At 39.7% G+C, this 23,954-nt stretch overlaps 1 protein-coding gene across 1 annotated transcript; it reads right to left on the reverse strand.

Moving 5' to 3' along the window:
• Nucleotides 1-3,383: 3,383 nt before the first annotated feature.
• smpdl3a (sphingomyelin phosphodiesterase acid like 3A) lies at nucleotides 3,384-18,006 on the reverse strand. The gene is made up of 8 exons (XM_040018030.1): nucleotides 17,819-18,006; nucleotides 17,020-17,233; nucleotides 8,218-8,362; nucleotides 7,657-7,753; nucleotides 6,991-7,154; nucleotides 6,678-6,858; nucleotides 6,311-6,435; nucleotides 3,384-5,065 (listed from the first exon to the last, which is right to left on the reverse strand). Exons 1-8 carry the CDS (start codon nucleotides 17,904-17,906, stop codon nucleotides 4,751-4,753), a joined length of 1,329 nt encoding a protein of 442 aa, XP_039873964.1. The 5' UTR covers nucleotides 17,907-18,006; the 3' UTR covers nucleotides 3,384-4,750.
• Nucleotides 18,007-23,954: the final 5,948 nt, after the last annotated feature.

Here is a 23,954-nt window from a genome sequence, read left to right on the forward strand (position 1 = left end):
ATGATGTCTTCCTATTTTACCTTTTGATGTTTCAAAAGAACAAAAAAAGTTTTCATAGTTCACAGAAACAAATAAGGAGAGAGGTTTCATTACTTATCCAAACCTTTAAAGAGAACAGATTGAGACTTTTCTTAGTCTTACTGTTAATAAGATCAGTGCTACATCAGCATCAATCAATCAAAATACACTCACAATCATGAGGCCAATGTAGGCAGAGTATTTAGTTTTAAGTACAAGAATAGAGCATTTATAATAATAAAGTAATGCAAAAATTATTGTTTCAGCAGCTTCACTTGATATAGAAGAAGAATTGATGGAGTGACTGATAATACGGCATAATAGTTGTTGACAGACTTACTAAGTAGAACTGCATCTCAACAGGACTAATCACTTTTAGTCCAGACAGCTGGTTTACCAAAAAGGATTAAAGACCAGAAAGGAGGAGGTAGCCTGAGGTCTCCGTCCACCCCTGACCTTGGACTTGAGCTAAAAGGATGCTCAGATCTCAAAGCACTAAGGCAGCAAGGTCAAAACCAGGGCTCCATAGACAACTAAGAGACCAAGTATCAAGTGGTTTGCCCGATAAATATTGGACATTGTTATTTCATTAGGCTGCATGTAAGTATCATAATTACCATATTTAGGGTAAAACTAAAAGAAAATATTGCTGGAAAAAATCATGTTAAATTACACAACACTATAAAAAATATTAATTTCTTCTATCTTGAGTGCACACTGTTTGGCTTGAAGTCCACTGAAGGCATGTAAAAAAGGGCTAATAGGTATCTTAATTATGTTTTCTTTACTATCCAATACCCCAAAATGATAGGTTTGGCACAGGCAGGTTACACATATTCATACATCTGTCCTTAGATCACTAGAGTTTGTGTTGTTCTTAACATTACTAGAAGACACTAAGAACAAACAATGTGGCTTCAACTGATTAGCAAAACTTCAATTAAATAGCTAACTAGAAAATGTTGCTTAGATCTATTGTGCTGATTTACTCTCCTCCAACAAAATCACCAACCACCAGAGTAATCTGCAGCAAGTATAATGCAACAGAACTAAATCTGCAACCATTAAAATCAAATGGGGGGTCTCTGGTTGTAAAGAGAAAGACAGCATTTAAAACCCAAACATGTTAAAAGGGATTAAGTGATTTGGAAACCTGAAGGGTAATGGTGATCTGAACCATACACACATAAACCCAGAGAGATTCCAGCTCCCCAGGAGAGGGCAGTTGGATGGCTGTACTGTCCTGACAGTAATCCTCAGATTAACTGATTGTGGGCCTCCACCAGCCAGCCAACTGGAACTAAAGCAGAAATGTATGCAAACCTGAACATGTGGGTCAGTCAGCCAAAGGGACAGCTAGCCAAACAGACAGTCATTTAAGAAGACAGACAGTCCACCAACCAGCCAACCAGCTTAGTTGCACCACTGTGTGTTTTCAGCTATTGAATCCCTCTTTCACTCTGTAGCCTCATTAGTTTTGCTTTCACAATCTCTATTTGGAAGATGCATGCTTATAAAGACAAATTGGTTTTTTTGTTTGATAATTGTGATTTTGCCACACAAAACCTTCATCTTACATAGATGTTTGTGTTATTTCATAGCCAGATAGTAAAACACATGCAATGCTTAGTGTGTAACTTTGAAAAATAATATCTTTAAATATATACCTATGTATTTGATTTTATTTAAAGTGAAATGAATCAAATCAGTATTTTGTTTAATAATTAACATAATCAGAAATTAGAAATAACCTACAAAGGAGAACAAAGGTTTTCAGCAGCCCTCATTCCTTTGCTCCAGTGGCTAATGCAAGTTAGTGTGGCTACAACAATTCTACTAATTAAAGCATTAATATGGCTACATGATTATCTTAAACAGCTGATCTTTACTTACAGATGCAGAGCAAAATGTGAAATCAGGCCTTATTTTAGGCATCTAACAAAACAAAAAAAACCCAGTGAAAAAAAGTTTACTTCGACATCATTCAGCCTACTGTGAAATACCAACTCATTTTTTTGGTTTTAATGTTATTATTGTTATTATTATTTTAGGACTCATTCCTGCTGTGCAGTATTTTTGTTTGGGAAAAATAAAAGCTGTTCCAATGACAGAAGCTGCCATTAAAAAAAGAAAACACAGCTTTCATATTGCAGTGTGTAGTACTCCCTTCACAAACTAGTAATTTGGCTCTTATGGGTACTATAATCAAAACTATGAGACTCGGACTACAGTCTGATGTACTTGGCTCCATGCTTGCTTGGTGTCTCCTATTTCTCTTCTTCCTCTTAGGGATCATTTTTGATACCCAGTGGAGGGAATCTTATTTATTTATTGTTTGGCAATTTACACATTATGTAATTTGGTAAGTACAACACATAAATAATGCAATTTAGAAGAATATATTTTGTGACCTCGCACCAATTCATTGAAATTCATTCCACTGACTGAACCCTTCAGAGATCATCTCCTATTTTAACTCGCCTTTAGTTGTCTTAAGTTCAGACAGTGTTGCATACTCCACTGCAGACTTCATCAGCCTGGCAATTCAGTAGTTAAATAACTGCCAACAAAAGTGACTGAAAGGGTGAATTCACAGGACTGGGAGCTGTACTCATGTTACCGTGGCAATGGAGTCCTCTCCATCGCCATGCTCTGCACCAACTCTGTCTCCACGGTTACGTCCTGTCAGGCACTGAGTGGGGGGAGGCAGGGGTTGGTCAGGAATAATAATGGCAAAGAGGCACATGAGGGGGAAAGGTTTAACAATAACACAGAGTACACATTCACTGCCCAAGAATATTTTCTAAACTCCAGACAATATATAAGAGAAATTATGAGGAGCTTAAAAAAGTTACTCAGGAGTTCAAAAATGTTACTGTGAAATAAGGTAACACAGAGTCATTGTTTTTATTGTATACAGACTGATTGTAGTCTACTCTCAAAGGCTCAATCTGAGCCAGGAAAAACCCAGATTGAAAAAAAAAGTGCTGTGAATCTTTAGCAGAGGTGTAATCAACATTGGAGGAGGGAGGAAAAGGGACAAAAGAGTTGGGAGGGGGGTGAGAAGAAGAGAGGGGCAAATGCTTGAAGTGGAGGCTGAGAAACAAGAGGAGTTTCTGGAAAGTTTGAACAAGAGAAGAATAAAATCATGGGCTAATGGTGGGAGGGAGTATGAAGGTCATCTGGGCTTAGCCGTCGTTCCTGCGCCCCTCCTGCAGAGATGAACTAGCCAGCACAAGTTTAAGTGTCACTTTCAAGTTAGCCACTCTTAAAAGTTGCAGCTCAGCTTCTTTTTTTATTTCATTAACTGCAACAGCTAGTACTCTATTAACCTGCCTGTGAAAACAAGGACAATACAGTCAATGGAACTTTTGAATAAAGAGTTTTATTTAATAGAAAAATAATCATTAAAAGGAAATCAATATTTTCTCTTACATGTAACAAGACAAGTCATCTGGTGCTATTCCATTCTGAAGCAGCAGCTCAACATGCCATCATTCATGCACATTTTACCCAGGGTAGATACATTTCTCTTACAGTACATTTTTACTGTACATGTTTTATAATTCGGTGTTCTTTTGAGGGTATTAAATTTAAAGCATGCGTTTCAATAGAAGAATAAACTCCTGGTTTATGCAACATTAAGGAGTAGATAATGTGACAGGTTTAGTCTTGTATAGTCAGAATTTGTCAGACAATCAAAAAGTTTAACAAAATATATTAAAAAAAAACCCAAAAAACATAATTTTCAAACTTTTAAATCTTATGTTAATCTTGTGATTTTATTAATGAACATTGTGACTAAACTGAATGTCTTTAATGTTCCTGTATGGAGCAATTTGTATAGTTTATGCAATTAAAGGTTTTTTTTGGTGACCTGGTACACTAACATATACATCAAAACCAGATTTGACTAATCAGTTGTAGGTAATAGAAGAATATAAACGCAAGCCAACAAAAGCTGGATTTACATTTCCATAAGACTACAGCTGAATCTTCTTCCTCATTTACAGCAGAGCTGTCCTTCTTTAAATCTAAAGGATTTCATTTAAATTTTCCTCTGAAATATTTCAAGTATCCATGATTAATCAACACAATAAACTCAAGTGATGGGTGACATTTGGCAGCATTTAATCCAAAGTTTGGCTGTAATCGATTAGTGCAAGGACTACATGGAATAAACTTGCATGATGGAGCTAGGAGCTACAATTAACGTCCTCCACCCTCTCAGAATAAACACACAGACGAGTTTGAGGTTCTTTTTTGTTCTTAGAGACTACAGACATGAGACACCAGCAATTCAGTATCATCATTATGTATGAATGACTGTATTTTCTGTATTGTCAGTCATTTATCTACTATCACCTTTTGGTCCTGACCCCATCTGCATATGTTTGCAGATTTATACAATTAAATAGGTGAAAAAAATATCCCTAAAAAAAGTTATCCCTGCATTTCTTTAGGGAAATATATAAATATAAGTTAAGCAGCATAGGCATTATATGGTGCTTCCCTTTTTCTGACTTCATTCATCTAGTTTGCAAAATGTAATACTTCAGAATATTATTATCAAAAATTCAATATTGATAAATCATTTAAAATATGCTATACTATGACTTTAATCAGTGCACTGAATTTCCCCCTTTTTTTTTTTTTTTTAAATATAATATGTCTGAAATCATAAAAACACTGAAGTCTTATTGGCTCCTGAGAAAAATCACTCAAAGACCCTTCATGTGGATGTCCGTTCATCTCCCTTTACACATCTGGAGTAGGACAGCTGGTCCAGAAAGAGCACAGAACACACCTGGCTGACCTTACATATTCCATCACAGATGATGCTGTCGTTGTAGCTGACCATGAAGTGGTTAAAATACTTATCAAAGCTTTTTGTCTGCGGCAGCATAAAACTCAGGCCCAGCTGGAGTAAACTTTGCGGCTGCAGGTCAGTCAGTCCAAAAGCCTCAGTCATGATATATTCAAGCGTCCAGTCTGATCTTTGTTTCTCATTGGCTTCCGTCAGATTCAAATAGTACTGCCAGATATCCTTCAGAGAGAAAGAGAAAGGCACCAAAAAAGGGAGCGAAAGAGAAGAAAGAAAAAAGTCTTTGAGTCTTTTTGAATGCCACAAACAGTTTTTTGTGTGCTGATTGACACCGTGATAAATCATTAAGAAGGACTTCGGCTTCTGTCTTTGAGCAATGAGATAAAAGTTAGAGTAGGTGTTGGAGCGCGGGACTTTTGTAGTTTGACCTAAATTTGTCATCTGCTTTCCAGCTTGAACAGTTTTCATCTTTCTTTTGCATTCCTACACTCTTTCCTTTTAAGTTTTTATGCTTTAATTGTGAAACTCCCCGGGATTTCACTGGTCCCCAAAATAGCAAGTCCTTTTCCCAACTGTACCACTGATCTGTCCAACCTGTCACAGCCAATCTGTTAGTTTAAGAGATGTATTGCTACATGTAACAAATGATTTCACGATTGTTACCGCTGCCTTTAGGTGTTCAGTTGATGGTTTCCAGAATATCAGATGGACATTTTTGTTTTTTGCCTTTAATGGTTTACACCAGGGGTGTGGAACTCCAGGCCTCGAGGGTTTTAGATATCACCCTGTTTCAACACACCTGAATCAAATTATTAGTTCATTAACAGGCTTCTGGAGAACTTCAAGACATGTTGAGGTGATAATTTAGCCATTTAAATCAGCTGTGTTGGATCAAGGACACATCTAAAACGTGCAGGACACCGGCCCTGGAGGCCTGGAGTTCGACACCTGTGGTTTACACTATGACTTTTTTTTAATTATATGAATGGGAAATGTTATTGCTACAATATGCAGTGACAGAATACTGTGTTTTTTCTGACTGCTGACGGCCTTTTCCTGTTCTCTGTTTTAAAACCTCCAAACGTCTTTGCACATTTATTTAATGACTAGAACGCCAATAAAAAAATCTAAGGTCCAAGATGAACCTTGGTTGGTCTGCAAATAATGTATATTTATTGAATATATATCAGCAGCATTTCTGGCAGTTAAACTGATGGTGGCCCAACCCTTCTATAAGTTTTACCACATCCATCATTACTAAACATCACTAAACCACACTTTCATGGGTGACTAACTGCCATGATTTTGTAATAATGTGCACAACAATCTTTTATCACATAAAGATGTTTGCATACGTCTTTGCTCTTGTTTTATATTTAAACCATTTTAAAAACCGAGGCATTTGCTTAATCTGAACAATAATAAGATATTGAGTTATGAGCAGATAGTAGGACCAGAGCTCCTTACCAGCATAGTGTAATCCTTGTTGTTGTACAAGTACATGCGGAAAGATGGGTTATTGGAGTAGAGCTCCGCAAGATTTTTGATCGGTGTAACAGCCGGTGACACAAATAGAGAATTCACAGGTTGACCTACAGAAAAAGATAAAAGAGAAAAAAAAAATAAGAAAATTTCGGTGATTCCTTTCCTTAAGGAAGTCAGCAGATTGTCTGTCTTTTCACGTTTTATCTAGAGAGAAAGTTTTCTTGCTCACAACTGGTTTGCGATACATTTTTAAAAATGACAAGTGCTTAAAAACGAAAAGGTGATACCGCACTTGGAAGAAACATATTAAACTCCATTATTAAAGAAACTGATTGATATTTTCTCACACCTTGTTTGTCCAGCAGCACCATGATGCTGTCTCTGTGAGTGTGTCCGTAGAAATGTCCTGCAATCACATGACTGTACTTCCTAAAGATGGTGACCAGCCTCTCGTTGTAGTTCTCTCTTATAGCTGTGATGTTTCTGGCAAAGGGCAGGAACCCGACTGGCACATGGCCTATGATGTACACCTACAGAGAAAAGTAAGGCATATTCAACCACAGACATATTTAACCATCCGGCATCTTTCATATAGATCAATACGATGATCACTATGGTGATAAATATGACAAAAAAAATGTTTGCAGTAGAAACTTGTAAACCTTTTCGCGATTCTCAGCAGCTTTCTCCAAAGTTTTTTCCAGCCACTCAAACTGCCCCGCAGGGTCTGTCATGTTCTGTGTGACATTATTGGGACTATAGTAAAGGATCGTATTGAGACTAACAACCCGCAAACCAGGCTTAGCAAGCTGTGAATAGAAACCACCTGCAAAAACAGAACAAGGAACAAAATGAAGGCTACACCTAACGTCATGCCACACACTGAGCTTTTGAATGACATGCTTTATGCATGGCTTTATTCCAGTTTTACAGAATCAACTGCACATGCTCACTGCACAGATTGTTTCACGCATCAAACAAAGGTTTGCTTACATTCACATTTTCTGTGCAATTAACCAAAAAAGCTTGACTGATTCATCATCAAACCTTTACATACACCGTGTTGCACTTTACATTAACTTCCTGAATTGCAACACTTGCTGGATCAAAGGGTATTCATCAGCACATGCCAAAGGTCAGTGGTTTTCTAACTTCCTCATTTCTTCATGTGGGAACTTTACAGTTCTCAGAAGTTTGGGCTGGTATATACCCTGTAGCTACCCATTTAGAAGTCAGGCTACATTAAATGCACAGCAGTAAGAGTTGAAGCTTTAAAATGCAGAGAAAAGTTTTGAATTTGTTGGTCTGACATGTGGTGACTGATGTACCTTGTGAGAGTGTTAGCAGAGCGTCATCATGCAGCCAGAATTTCCAGAACTGGGCAGCAGCTTTGTAGATGGCATTGGTGGAAGTTGGCATCTGGTCCTAAGAACAATGATGAGCAAAAAATATGCATTGTTATTCCAAAAGTAGGTTATTAAAAATGTGAAATGCAACCTGACATCTCACATATACGTCAGCTGGTATCACAGCTGTTATTACTGGGGCTATATGCATGTAATTCTTGTACCACAGTGTTTCTGTTAAATTAAATGGAGCCTTATTGTAAAATAAACCCTTGAAAACTGAAAATACTGATGGATGTTACCCAACCACATAAATGAGTTAAAGCATGCTATAGTCTGTATAAGAAAACTTCCCTCATTTACTTCTGCAAAAAAAATGGGAGCATAAACTAAAATGCTTCATACAGCAACTCATTTTTAAGTTACACTTTCATTTTATCCCCAGAACCTGATGGATCAGGCAAACATTAGTGGAGCAAAAATCATCACTGCTCTCCGTGTAAAGCTTGAGATACTGCTTGCTGTCTACTTGTATAAAGTCACCTGAGGCCAGTAGTCATGATTTCCAACTGCAGGGTAGACTGTCAGGTTGGGGAAGTGCTGTCTGATGGTCTGGGTCATGTTACTGATGACCTGGATGACTATGTCTGTAGAGAGCTCATCTGGAGGGACGTGAGGTGGGCTGTCACTGAAAGGGGAAAATAAAATCCAGTTATTTCACTTTATTTGTAGTGAAATGCAGACAAAGTAAAATAAGACCTCTAGACACATGGTGATCCCAACATTTGGTTGCTTAAATTATCTGAATGAATGGTGATCAACCTTTGCTTTTTAACTATTAAAAATGCTACTTAAAAAAAATACAGAGCAACTGAATGATCAGTCATGATAGCAGAATATTTAAAATGAGATCAGGTCATTGATTTCCTACTGATTTAGTCTTAATCTACTGTCTACTGACGTTATCTATTTCTAATCGTACAGTTTTCCTGACAGCAGTGACAAAACTATGATATTAGAACCCCTCAAAAAGGAAAAATTAAGGTGGAGAAAACAATTCAGTATTTGTCTGTTATTAAAAAAACAACATGGCTTGTCTTGTTTTGGCTTATTACAATAAAATGCTTCAGTAATGAAGATTAAAATGTGACAACAGTAACTGCAGTGAGTTAAAGTCACTGGGAGCAGCTCAGTCATCATTTCTTCAGCAGAAATCTGGAAAACCCACCAACTTCCTAACAGGACTAAATTCCCTCTACATAACATTGGAATATGTTCCAAACATGCTTGGCTTGTCCAATATTGCAAACATGTTGTAAATTCCTCTGTACAATGGATTCCCCATTAAGTGAAATGGCAAACTTGTGCTGCAAAGCCCAATAACAACAGCATAAAGCACAAATCTGCTTGCACAGTAACTTAATCCTCCACCCCAGGGAGTCTTTTTAAGTTTTAAGTGCCAAGCCGTTCTCTTAAGCACGTTTAATAAGCCTATGAATTCCTGGCGTAGCTGATTAGCTGCAGATTATTAAAAAGGTGCATGAGTGCAATTCTGCTGAGACTGACGCTTACAACTACGCTTACTTATCCTGTGTCACTATCGCAGTGTAGTGAACATTGGTTCACTCTAGTTATTTTAACCTCTTATAAAGCATGCAGAGCTCCCTTTAATGCTACTTTTCACAGTGAGTAGATAACTTCTGCTCATCTCTCAGACCTGGAGCTTCAGTGCTTGACTGGGATTGCATGATTTTATTCAGTACTATTAAATGTAGTAGGCACTCTGAAATAATCGCACTTATTTATTTATTCATGAGAAAATAAAATTGTAAGATTCAGCATTTTAGCTCAAGTGACAATCAAACTTCATTAAACATCTATGAAAAAGTAATTGCCATGTTTCTGTTTTCACACCCGGAAACGCTCCAATATACCTGAATTAAAACAATTCTGCAAAGCGGGGAGGGCCAAAATTCCTCCTCTGTGATGTGAAAGGCTTATTGCCACTTATGACAAACAACTGACTGCAGTTCTTGCAGCAAAGGCATAACCAGTTATTAGGTCATCTTTGTTTCCCTTAATTAATGAAATCATCATTTAAAAACTGCATTTTGTGTTTACTCAGGTTATTTGTGTCTAATGTGACAAATGCGCCAAAAATAAAATCAGGAAGAGGGCAAACACTTTTCTTTTTTTTTTTTTTTTTTTTTTTTTTAAATGACATCAGAAACAGCAGTATGCGACATTACGTGATGGCAGAGCTTCAGTTCATCCTTTGTCATTTTTTTTTTTTTTTTTTTTTTTTTTTTTTTTTTTAATAAATAGGACAGGGGGAATGAATGAGAGAAAGAGAGGGAGAGAAAGAGAGAAAACCAAAGGGGAGAAGAGACGGTGAGAAGGGGGGGGAAGAGAGAGAAAAAAAACAAACAAAAAAAAAAAACAAAAACAAAAAAAAAACAACTCCTGGGTCACCTGTATGGGGAAAGAAAAAACAAACAAAAAACAAACAAACAGAGGAGACAGCAAACAACAAAGAGCAACATAATAATAAAGAAAACAAAGCACCATCACAATAAACTAGCTAGTCATAGATATCAATAGTTACTAAATAATAAACGATATTGTGCAGCACGCAAGATAGACAGCGCACAATGTGCTTTGAGGCAGCAGCCAAGAAAGCTGTAGTCCGCGTCTGTGAATACCCGTGTGTACACCTGTGTGCATACCTGTGTGGATCAGCATGCTTGCATTCCAAAGGTTTCTCCATGTAACGATCTGCTAGGGAGTGTGGGGAGCCACAGCCCCGTCCTCCAGGGCATGAAGCAGGTATGGAGGAGATCAAGACTCCAGACATCCAGAGGCCCCCAGAACACAAGAGACCAAGGAAGACCAACAGAGGGGCAGCCGCGCCACTGTCCCAGTAAGAGCTGAGGAGAGTCCCAGATGAGGGCTCACTCAGCAGCCGCGGAGCAGAAGCCAGGGGGAGTTGCAGTGACGCGCCCGTGAGCTCCGCCGGCAGCCAGCTGTGCCTGAGTGACCGAGCCCCAGGCCGAGAGGCCGGGGCCACCCCACCTCCGGAGTGGCCCGAGCGAGCCCCAGGCTCCAGGCCCCGATAAGCGGCCGCCAAGGAGTGAGCCGGTGTGTACCCAGACGCCCACCCCCAGACACAAAGAACCACCAACGCACCGACACCTGAGGGAGTCCGCCACTGGCAGGGGAAGTGGTGGTGGGTGGAGATAGGCCTCCAAACCTTGGAGGGCCTGAGATGTCCCCAGAGAGGTGGCGTCTGATACCCAACCTGACATATAGACACAGACATACAGGCACACACAGACACAAACATCCATTCCCACCCTCATGCTCTCATAGGCACTTACTCCACACTCAACCAACATGGAGACAGACATAAAGAGACGCTGTACACACAATCACACTCCCCAAGCGTACTCTACCAACCGGGTCTAGGTACCCTTGCCCCTGGAGGGGGGAATTGCACCCAGACCCAGGTGGTGTTACCCTTTTCCCTGCGGTGGGGAGAGGCAGACCACCCCGACTCCGCAGCAGCAGGGAGGCCCCACACCCCAGACCGCAGTCGGACGGCCAACTCCTCCTCCTAGCCCCCCCGCTCCAGCAGGCCGCAGAGAATGGGGGTGGGAGAAGACTCCAAACCTCCCTCCACCCGCTCATTGTAGTGTTGATGCATATGTGTTCTAAGGTGCAATTAAAACCCAGGAGGGCATGGAGCTACCTGCCAAGGAGCAGCAGGTAGGCGCATAGTCCCTCCTGCTAGCCCTCAATGACTAAGTGTATTTAAAATTGAGAGGTGGGCAACGACGTCAGGGGTGAGGTATACACCCTGATGGTAATTTGGACTCCGTGATTGTGCCCACCCCCAAGATCCTATATGTATGTGTAATGAGAGTGTGAATAATGTGAATGTCTAAGTTGTGGGATAAAATTGAGGCAGAGGCAGCCAGAAGGGGACAGAGGGGGGGGTAGCCTCCTCTGCACCCTGGTGACATACCCCTACTCCAAGGCCCTGCATGTGTGGGTGGTTGTGGAGGAGCGGGAAGAGGGAGGCAGCTGGAGATGGGGAGGGAAGGAAGGGAGGGGCAGGTAACCCCTCCCTGGGGCCAGCTCCCCCGCTGACCCCAGTAGGCACTCCCACCCTCCGCGACCCGCCAGGGAAAGGGGGCCCAGGCCCATCAGATCGGGGCCCAGTGCAGTAGCGCCCCCCGGCTCCACAGAGCCCTGGACAGTCCACCCAACCCCACCACAGAGAAAACTGCACCCACCCCACCATCCATTCATCTTCCAGACTACATGAGACAATAGACGCCCAGGCTGAGATCTTCCTCCACCTCTCCTGTGTCTCCCCCTCCTGCAGAGAGTTCCTGAGGAGAGGAAAGCTCCTGCAAGGTGTGACAATCTCCCCCACCAGTTGAAGAGCCCCCCAGGCGGCTCGACGCACCGGCGGCACCCCGCGCCAGGGATGGGCCCCCATGCACCCACCCGCCCACAACCCCGGCGACACACAAACCAGGACCCAAGGCCCCGAGGCCCGGCCCGGGCCCCAGCCCAGAGACGGAGCACCCCCAGAACCTCACGCCCATCCCGGACCCACCCAGGGGCAGCCAGGCTACCAGGTCAGTAACCCACGTCCGTCAGCACAGACCCTCCCCTAGCCCCGCTGCACGCAGCCACGAGGAAACAGTCACCCGAGAGCCAAAAGAGCCCCCACCCGGACATGACCGCTACCCCGGGTTGAGCCCCCCAAGGAAGATGCCTCCGGGGAACCCCCCGACGCCCTAAGCCTGTCCCTACCGCCACACCAATCACAACAGTGAAGGCGGGACCAAACTATGACCCCCCACCCCCACTAGGTGATGAAGCTGATCAAAGGAGCCCAGAGCAATTGATCTGATGTGGTGGCAGAGGCTGTATCAAGACTAATGTAATCTAATAGATAATTTCTATATTGGTTAGAATTAAGATTGTTTTTATTTTTCCAGTTCATGAGGACAGTTTTCTTGGCTATGCATAGGGCAGTGAAAACCATATGGGCTATATTCTTTTCTGAAGTAACATTATCTAAGCTGCCTAACAAACACACTAAGGGGGAAGTTGGAATGTTACATTTCAGACACTTTGATAAGTCTTCACATATCTCGCGCCAAAACTTCTGCACTGGTGGACAGAACCAAAGAGCGTGAGTGTAATTGTCTGGTGTATTGCCTTGACAGTGTGAGCAGTTGTTGGAAGATGTAAAGCCCATCTTGAACATCCGATGACCTGTATAGTGCACTCTATGTAGTATTTTGTATTGTATTAATTGCAGACTGGGATTTTTAATCAATTTAAAGGTTTTTAAGCATACCTGAGACCAGAAGTTTTGGTCTAAGCTGACTGATAAATCTGTTTCCCACTTTGCAATAGGAAGGGATATTGATTCATCTAATTTAGAAAGTGTTCTGTATATTTTAGATAATAATTTGGGGGATTTAAGAGTAAGGAAATATGCCGCACTTGGTGGTGTTTGTAATTCAACTTGACTGAGGTTAAATTTCTTTTTTACTATGGATTTAATTTGTTGATATTCTAAAAATCTTTTCTTGTTGATCCCATATTGTGCAACTAGTCTGTCAAATGGAATAAATTCTGTTCCCTCTAATATATGTTCTAAGTATTTAATTCCTTTACAACTCCATTCTGGGAAATTAATCATATTATTGTTTTGTAATATGTCAGGGTTGTTCCAGATAGGTGTACGTTTACATGGGATTAATGAAGACTCCGTTATTTTTAGAAACTCCCACCATGCTGTCAGAGAGAAGCTGATGTTGATACTTTTAAAGCATTCATGTCTTTTGATGTTTGAGCTAATAAATGGTAGGTCTGAAATCTCTAGATCCTTGCATAGTGCCTGTTCAACATCTAGCCAGGGCTCATCTAAGGTGGTATGTTTTGACCATTCTGAGATGAACTGAAGCCTGTTGGCTAAGAAGTATTGTTGAAAATTAGGCAGATCTAATCCTCCTCTATCCTTGGTTCTTTGTAGCGTTTTTAAGCTGATACGCGGGGGTTTATCTTTCCAAAGGAATTTGGAAATATATGAATCCAGAGATCTGAACCAATCTTGTGATGGTTTGTTAGGGATCATCAAAAATAAGTAATTTATTTTTGGCAAAATCATCATTTTTATAGTGGCGACCCTTCCCATGAGTGATATGGGTAAAGATTTCCATCTAGTCAGATCGCCTTCTACTTTCTTTAGAAGTGGGATGTGGTTTAATTTAGTTAAGTCTGAAAGCTTAGGAGAAACATTAATACCTAAATATTTAATATTTCCGGATTGCAGTGGGGCAGAGGAAGAATTATGGAAGGAGCAGTTAATGGGGAGAACTGTAGATTTTGGCCAGTTAATTGAATAATCTGAAACTCTTGAAAACCAGTTTATTAGAGTAATTACCTCAGAGAGGTTGGTTTGTGTGTTTTGCAGAAAAAGCAACACATCATCCGCATAGAGACTGATTTTATGTTCTATGTTCTTACAGTTTATGCCCTTAATTGTTGTAGCCTGTCTAAATGCTGCTGCTAGAGGTTCGATAAAAATTGCAAAAAGTGAAGGGGAGAGTGGGCATCCCTGTCTGGTGCCCCTCAGGAGACAGAAGCTGGAGGATGTCTGGTCATTTGTTCTGATACGAGCTGTTGGGGAATTGTATAATATTCTTATCCAGTTTATGAAAGAGTTTCCAAAACCAAATTTGTGTAAAATTGCGAATAAAAATTTCCAGTTAACTCTATCGAATGCTTTTTCTGCATCTAGAGATAATATTATGGTTTCGATGTTTTTATTGTATGAGTAGTCTATTAAATTAAGTAATCTACGAGTGTTTGTTGAGGAGTGCCGACCTTTTATGAAACCAGTTTGGTCAGGATGAATTAAGAGGGGGGTTATTTTCTCTAATCTCTTTGAGAGAGCTTTGCAGATTATTTTAAGGTCTACATTTAAAAGAGAAATTGGACGATAGCTTGAGGGAAATAAAGGGTCTTTGCCTGGTTTTAGCAGGAGACTAATGTTGGCAGAATTCATATTTGGTGGTAGTCTGCCATTTTCCTCGATTTCCTGCAACATTCTGTGGAATACTGGTGCCAGAATTGTCCAGAATTCTTTGTAGAATTCTGCAGGGAAGCCGTCTGGGCCTGGAGCCTTATTATTGGGCATACTTATCAGGGCTTCCTGGAGTTCACTTGGCGTCAGTGGCGAATCCAGTTCCATTGCTTGACTGTCTAGTAATTTTGGAAGAGTTACGTTGTCAAGAAACAGATCAATTTCATTTTTAGATGGGTTTATTTGTGGTGAGTATAAAGTTTCATAGAAATCCCTAAAAATGTTGTTTATTCTTCCAGGGTCATATATTGTGTTCCCCGATAAATCTTTAGCAGCACATATAGTTGTTTTTTCCTTATTTATTTTTAACTGGTTAGCTAGAAATCGACCTGATTTGTTACTGTGTTCAAAATTCTGCAAGCGAAGTCTTTGTATAAGGAATTGTGTTTTTTTATTAATAGTTTCATTTAATTCTAGTTTTGTCTTGCGTATTTTGTTCAATGTTTCCTGATCTTGGTCGCACGCGTAGGCTTCTTCTAGTGATTTGATGTTTTTTTCTAATTCCTGAATATTTTTGTTTTCTTCTTTCTTTTTGTGTGATGAGAAAGGGGCAAACACTTTTCACAGCACTCTATTCTGATCATGTGATGGATGAGGCCCATCTGGTGTTCACAAAAAAACCCACAAAAGGAAAACAAATTGTGGGTTTTTCTAATGAGATGTGAGCCAGATAATATCTCAGGAAGTGATACTTTTCCTGTTGAGTCGCATGAAGGCATCTATGGTTGGTGTGAAAAACTTTTGACAATGGAAATTCTGAACTAATCACAAACATAATGATGTCACCTCTTTAACTCTCCAAACCACTACCAGGTACTGGTGACAAGTCAAAGAAGATTAAAAAAATAAACTTAAACATTAAAATCTCTATTAATTCTGATGGTGTACAACTTAGCATGATGTGACTTTAGAGAAAAAAAGGACAAACAGATCTCGGAAGAATGTTTATCAAACTTAGCCTCGAACACCTGTAGCAAGGTAGTTCTTGCTACAGGTTCATGTAACTGATATGAACAACCGATATGATTTTAATGATATCAATACTATTATCAGTCCTATTTAATAGTTCTGATTCATTTTAACTCATTTCTATATATATTTGGGACAGGAAAATCCCTGAGCATGGCTGAGTTGTGCAAAAGGGTTTACTGTCACAAATTTGTCACTGTTTTGCAATGTGTCATAAAAACATCTCAGGTTTGAGGAACAGGACTGATAATCAACTGTGTTGACTGGAACAATGTGGAACTAGTGGTTAAACTGGAAATGGTTCCTGTAACCTCGCGCTCCTAACTATATAAGAGGTGAAGACTAACTTACTGTTAAGAACATGTAGTTCTAACATGACACCACCACCACTTTTTGTTAGGGTTTCCAAAGCTGTGGCTTTAAAAGAGATTGTTCACAAGCGGAATGTTTTAAATGTATAATTACATGAAACTCAGTATCTGCGAGCACGCTGCAAACTGAATATATCAATGTTGATACACTGGGTGATTTTGATGAATAAACAGACTGCAGTAACGCTCTAAAATTCACATTTTACAATTATAGAAAGATTTCTATATAAATATGATCAAATATATTTTTCCCTGAGTCTGAGTTTCCATAAAGAGAGTACTGTTGTCTTCATACTCTTAGATACTGTGAACTAAACTTACAGTAATGTTAAGTAGTAAAATGTTATAATCAGTCTTAATTTTATGTGTCAAGAACAGCTGAAGCTAAAAATGTCTTTAGTTTTGCAACTATTTGAAAATGAATCAAGATATGGGATGAACTGAAATCTTGAATTGGTAATGGCACTATATACACGAGCTGTTACAACATCTGAGAAAGAAAATATGGGCCATATAAAATTGTGATCTACCTCGAACGTCTCTGTTTTTACTATTACTAATATAACAGTAAAAAATTTCTTCTAACAAACATCCTCAATCTTTTAGCCCAAAAAGTACAGATCACATACTTTCACACAGAAGTACATGACTGCTGCTGCACTGTAGGATGGGGATGTGAAACCAATCCAAAAACACTTCTATGGTTTCTATAATCTGTAAATCACAAGTCTGAAAAAAACGAATCTGTGTTAGCCCACAATTTGCATGAAGGCAACACAGCAAAGGCTTTTAAAGCTAAAATAAAGACTCTCTCTCCCTCATCAGAGTACCAACCCAGTCCAAATGATGAAGTCCTCTGGCTGTGTGAGCGATGCCATGTTAGTGAAGGCGGACTCAATGAGGCGGAAAGGTGAGTCGCACAGGAAGTCTCCATACAGGCCGGGATTGGTGGCAGGAACTCCTTTGGAGGAATAACAAACCTTCTTGGGGTCTGGGGTCAGGTGGTAGGAGGGGTCCAGGTGGAGGTCTGTGATGTGCCAAAACCTCCCTGGACAGATGAAGTGATGGTGAATGACAAAAACAGAAATTAGAATGGAACCAAATTAAAAATCTGTTTGATTTTTAAAGTTATTTTATTTTATTTTTTTATGAAAATGTAAATGCAAAAAATAATTTAAATCACTTGATTTAATTGAGAAGAATAATAAGACCATCCAATACTAGAATTACAGACTAGCATTTCTTTCCCTGTCAGCGTCAGTGACTATTTTATTTTGATTTGTGAGTTCAATGTATCTGAGGTCACAGTTACAAGGCTTATATATACTGTATATTAACTTAATAGCAGTCTTCAATTGTAAAGTTTTCACCAAATATATATAATATATAACTTTAACTGCAAATATTCACCCTAAATTCAAACCCACCATGTCTTGTGTCTAAATGAAAGATAAGAAAATTCCCACCTTTATATTTCATGTTTTCTATTTTGTTGCATGAATTCTATCAGAGAGAGAAAACGCTGTGCGTTGCACAGTTCAGAGGACTATAAGTTTTTGAGTCCCTTGATAGTAACACAAGATATAAATAGTGCAAAGTCGCTAACGGTGGAGGTTTCGGGGCTCTCGCTCACCTGTGCTCGCCAGGTAACGTCTTCCAGTCGGTGCCGCAGTAAGCGGAGCCGCGCTGTAACACAGCAGCAGAAAACACAAACGCAACATCTTCAGAGCGTTAGAACCGACGGCACCGAGAAACACATAGCTTATATACACTTCAAGCTAGCTGTCAATGATGTTACTGCCCCTATCCCGAAGTAAACAGGAAGCAAAGCGACTGAATGGTCACGTGACTTCCGTGTTTTAAGACGCAGGGGAAGGAACTTATGAAAATGAAAGTTAAGTTCCTGGAGGATTTGTGCTTGTATAGTTATGTAAGTACATTTAATCAGGGGCGAATCTAGAGAAATTTTCTTAGGGTGGCATGAGGGTGGCAAAGAAATCAAATGGGGTGGCAAAATCAAAGCCTTTTTTTTTTCCAAACACATATGCAGGTGGTTACATGTGGTTAAAATAATTCAAATGCAGTAAGTATACACGTTTTTTATATAAATATAGTCTATAACTTAATTATTGTCTGTAGCTCACATAATTACACACTTTAGTTACATAAAACATGTGAGTTTTGATCTTATGTACTGTATAGCCTGTATATTAAATAAATATGTAGCCCAATAAATATAAAATCCAGAAAGCTACACAACATGGGACGGTTCATTTACAAACACAAGTCTAAATTAAGTTTCCCACTGTTTTTTGTTAGAAAACAATCATTGTTACATGCTTAAATTACACAAAATGTCAGAAATCTGCACTGTCTTGAACAAAAATTGAAACCTAATTTTTCATGATTTGTTGGATTAACCCTCTGAGGTCTGAAATACAACCGGCCACTTTTGACTCCTTTTGAGTTTATGTTTGTATTTCACCCTCAAATTGTTTCATTTTATTTTTCCCCCTTGCCTTGTTTGGTATCATTCTTTTCAGCTCAACTGAATTTAGTTGTTTTTTTTTCACTGACATACTGCATTAGTATTACTGATCTGAAATCACACAAAGAACTTAAAATCCTAGTAGTATTTTTTTTTACTGTAAAAAAAACACAGACATGTTGAGTCAATTTTTTATAACTTGAAATGCAAATATAAATTGTACATTTTGTAAACATATACAATTATTTATCTAAAAATGCAGCCAATACACTTGCCGTTTTTTTTCTCCATTTTGTACAACCATTTAAAAACATTACTAAAACTAAAGTGAGAGAACAATCAGGTTTCACAATAAGATGCCCCACAAATGATGTGTGCCAGTAAAAAAAAAGTTTGTTCACCAAAAGACAGAGGAGAGCAGCACAGGGATAAACCTACAGGCCTGACAACAGGAGGTGTATCACTGCTGGTTTTCTACTTAGTGACAGTGTTTACATTGCAAATGTGCCTTTGTGACATTCATTAGTGCCCTCAGTGACACACAAAACAAAACAACGACTACACAACAGAACAACTAAACAAGACAACATAACACACTAAGAATAGACTCCACACTAAACGTCACAAATCTCCCACATCTAAAAACTCTCTCTCTCTCTCTCTCTCTCTCTCTCTCTCTCTCTCTCACTCGCTTGCTCTGTCCCGCTGCCGTTACCGTCACTCCAAAAGCTCTCCCCTCTTCCTAAACAACCAAATCCCACGTGTTGACTTTTTTTTAATTGGTTGACATGGTACAGTGGGGCAAAAAAGTATTTAGTCAGCCACCGATTGTGCAAGTTCCCCCACTTAAAATGATGACAGAGGTCAGTAATTTGCACCAGAGGTACACTTCAACTGTGAGAGACAGAATGTGAAAAAAAAATCCATGAATTCACATGGTAGGATTTGTAAAGAATTTATTCGTAAATTAGGGTGGAAAATAAGTATTTGGTCACCTCAAACAAGGAAAATCTCTGGCTCTCACAGACCTGTAACGTCTTCTGTAAGAAGCTTTTCTGTCCCCGACTCGTTACCTGTATGAATGGCACCTGTTTGAACTCATCATCTGTATAAAAGACACCTGTCCACAGCCTCAAACAGTCAGACTCCGAACTCCGCCATGGCCAAGACCAAAGAGCTTTCGAAGGACACCAGGAAAAGTATTGTAGACCTGCACCAGACTGGGAAGAGTGAATCTACACTAGGCAAGCAGCTTGGTGTGAAAAAAATCAACTGTGGGAGCAATCATCAGAAAATGGAAGACATACAAGACCACTGATAATCTCCCTCGATCTGGGGCTCCACGCAAGATCTCATCCCGTGGGGTCAAAATGATCATGAGAACGGTGAGCAAAGATCCCAGAACCACACGGGGGGACCTGGTGAATGACCTGCAGAGAGCTGGGACCAAAGTAACAAAGGTCACCATCAGTAACACACTACAACGGCAGGGAATCAAATCCCGCAGTGCCAGACGTGTTCCGCTGCTGAAGCCAGTGCATGTCCAGGCCCGTCTGAAGTTTGCCAGAGAGCACATGGATGATGCAGCAGAGGATTGGGAGAATGTCATGTGGTCAGATGAAACCAAAGTAGAACTTTTTGGTATAAACTCAACTCGTCGTGTTTGGAGGAAGAAGAATACTGAGTTGCATCCCAAGAACACCATACCTACTGTGAAGCATGGGGGTGGAAACATCATGCTATGGGGCTGTTTTTCTGCCAAAGGGACAGGACGACTGATCCGTGTTAAGGACAGAATGAATGGGGCCATGTATCGTGAGATTTTGAGCCAAAACCTCCTTCCATCAGTGAGAACTTTGAAGATGAAACGAGGCTGGGTCTTCCAACATGACAATGATCCAAAACACACCGCCCGGGCAACAAAGGAGTGGCTCCGTAAGAAGCATTTGAAAGTCCTGGAGTGGCCTAGCCAGTCTCCAGACCTCAACCCCATAGAAAATCTGTGGCGGGAGTTGAAAGTCCGTGTTGCTCGGCGACAGCCCCAAAACATCACTGCTCTCGAGAAGATCTGCATGGAGGAATGGGCCAAAATACCAGCTACTATGTGTGCAAACCTGGTAAAGACCTATAGTAAACGTTTGACCTCTGTTATTGCCAACGAAGGTTATGTTACAAAGTATTGAGTTGTATTTTTGTTATTGACCAAATACTTATTTTCCACCCTGATTTACGAATAAATTCTTTACAAATCCTACCATGTGAATTCATGGATTTTTTTTTCACATTCTGTCTCTCACAGTTGAAGTGTACCTCTGGTGCAAATTACTGACCTCTGTCATCATTTTAGGTGGGGGAACTTGCACAATCGGTGGCTGACTAAATACTTTTTTGCCCCACTGTACATTTTTCCACCGATAGGAAAGAGGTGGCTTTTTTTCCTTTCTTTACTGTTTTCGCGCTTTCCTTAGAAAACGCTTAAAACACACACAAAAATGTGACGCCAGTATTTAGAAAAAAGCATGGCTTATATATATTATCATAACTCTGGATTTACTGGCCTGTAATTAAAATTTAAAAACTTTGAAGTCCGAACTTTCAATGTGGGCTGAAATAGAGACTCAGAGTGGCTGCAGCTTGTTGCTATGTCAGCTTAAAATAGTCATGTGATTTAGAGGTGCAGCGTGTTGTTGGACCACAGAGGGTTCATAAAACTCACCTTCATTCCATTACCAGAGTGTAACATCCACCCACCTGTGTAAAATCCGAAATTCCCATGGTGTTGTTCAAAATGTGCTCTGGCACAATCATAAGCACCGCTTGCTACTGAAAACAAGAAAAAACCTGGTGCTGCTATGGGCTGAACCATTTGTTAAAGGTGGTGGTGGTGGTGGGGGGATACTATGCAATATATTCAGTTTTAGCATTTATATTCACTGTTGACTGTAACTACGCTCAAACTGTTAATGCTATCTTATTTTAATAAACAACACTGTCATATGCAAAACTGGGGTGGCACTTGGGGTGGCAAGGGATCATTTTAGGGTGGCACTTGCCACCCCATGCCACCCTTCTAGATCCGCCCCTGCATTTACTACAAAGATGAAGAGCGTATAAAATATTAAATATTTGGGCTAATTATACAAAAACTCATAAAACTGACCTTGCAACGATAGCTAAAGTATTATCTATAATAGCCTATCTAACCCCTGCAGGATGTAGACTAATTCTTTTTTTATGGTTCGTATAGCCTGAATCTAGAGAACAGTGCATCTAATTAGATTTTCCAATGCACTTTTCTTATTTTATGATGTGATTTTGCTGCTTTGGCCTTATTTAACGAGTTAGATTCTTCTAGTATTAATCACTATCGACTTCCTTTTTCTACTATTTGTTCATTTATTGATTTCCATTATGCTGTCTATTAATACACTACATGTGTAATATAAGAATGTCAAAGCTTATAGGCAGCAGAGAAGAAAATGAAAGATAAAATAAAGAGGGTGTGTGTGTGTGGGGGGGGGGGGGGGTATAAAATAGGAGAGAGTATATAATAGAAATATAATAGAAGGATTGAGCACATGTACAAATAAAAAGTGCATTGAATCGCAAACTGCTGCACCAGTACTAGAATAAATAAGACCAGGAGGTAGAGGACTATCTGTAGAAGAAAAAAGCCAACAACTGGCCCAGTAAGGACCCTTATCCCCCACACTCAACTACAGGGTGGGGAAAAGTAGGTTTGGGGTCCACAATGACAACACTTTGGAACATCACCTTACCCGAAGCCAGGACCCACTGTCCCCACCACGAAGGGCTGTCTAAAGCATACACATGACTACCAATTTTTAGGGCCCATCTGCACATTGTATGCAGACACCAGTATTCTACTCAGTCAACAACAGACGCAGAAAAAATGGGCAAGACAAATTGGTCTGAGTCAGATTCAAGTCCTATTTGATGTTAGAGCCACGTACAAACATATAATATGAAAGGTCATCAAACAGCTGTTTTTTTTAGAATAATTAAAACCCCCACTTGTCTCTGCATGTTCGCAGTGATGCCTTTCATCTATAAAGTATAATCTGTACTATCAAGCTTTTTCTTTTTTTCTGACCTGTAGCTACTTTAAATCATTCAAACAATTCACTCAGTCAGTGTAATTGAGTAAACATTAACCTCACATAATTAATATAAATAAATAAAATCTAGTTATACTTGTATGATTTACTCCCAGCATTGTGAGTTACAGGATATGGCTTTTTTGGATTTAAAGGTCAGTTATTCCAAAGTAACCACACAGCACTTCTTCACATTTCCCCTAAGTGATATCTGTTTTGCATACTTTTTTTTGTCTCTATCAAGTCCCATCAGGGATGTATCTATGAATAATCTCTAACTGTGGCTGTGTTTCCTGCTGAAGGTACAGTTTGCTTTCAGACGTTATTTCCTGAATATCTGAATGGTGCACCAGGTGGGGTTTAATCACAGTCGTAAACCGATCTAATACATTATGATAGAAATACTGATTTCTTTCATAGAAATGCTTTTACCACTAGAATTAGCTCTCTCTCTCTCTCTCTCTCTCTCTCTCTCTGCTCTGCATAGAGATGTTCCTGTGAACAGATTAAACAAAGACTATTTCTTTATTTTAAAGTAGTTCAGTGAACACTGATTACCTTGATTTGCTGATTCATAGCAGGAGGAGAAGAACAATTGCTGGAAAGACTAACTGCTCTTCAATACCTAAAAGTACTTGGTAATTAAAACCACGAGAGCTAAGTGAATCAAATATGTGATCACATCTAAAGCATGGAGCAAAGTTGTCTGAGAGATTAAGGTTATCATGGTCCTGGGTCTTCGATCCAGTGTTTTGAGTTTTTGCTGTGGACTAATGATTCATGGTTTTTAATTTAAGGAATAAGTTTGTTCAAGCTTCATATTATTTGTCTAGAGTTTTGTATTTCTAGTGCCTCTGAGGTTTGGTTATGTATATTTCTAGTTCTTTGTTTCTTGTTTGAGCATGTTAGTTCCCTTTCTGCCTCTCCAGTCGTGTCTGGTCTCGGGGGATGTTTGGTCTCCCTGTTTGTTTTGTCGAGTTTGTATGTCTTAGTAGTGGTTTCTTTGTTAGTCACTTCCTGTTTTAATTTGATAGTCAATTATCTTGTGTACATTATGCTTTCCCTTCGCCTGTCTCTTAGATTCTGTTCAGCTGTTCAGTTTAACACCATATCACTACATCAAGCAAGAGGCAAATAATAAATTCTTTTTTTTCCCTTTTTTA

The sequence above is a fragment of the Simochromis diagramma genome, unplaced genomic scaffold, assembly GCF_900408965.1.
Source record: "Simochromis diagramma unplaced genomic scaffold, fSimDia1.1 OVJJ01000802.1, whole genome shotgun sequence".
Lineage (NCBI taxonomy): Eukaryota > Metazoa > Chordata > Actinopteri > Cichliformes > Cichlidae > Simochromis > Simochromis diagramma.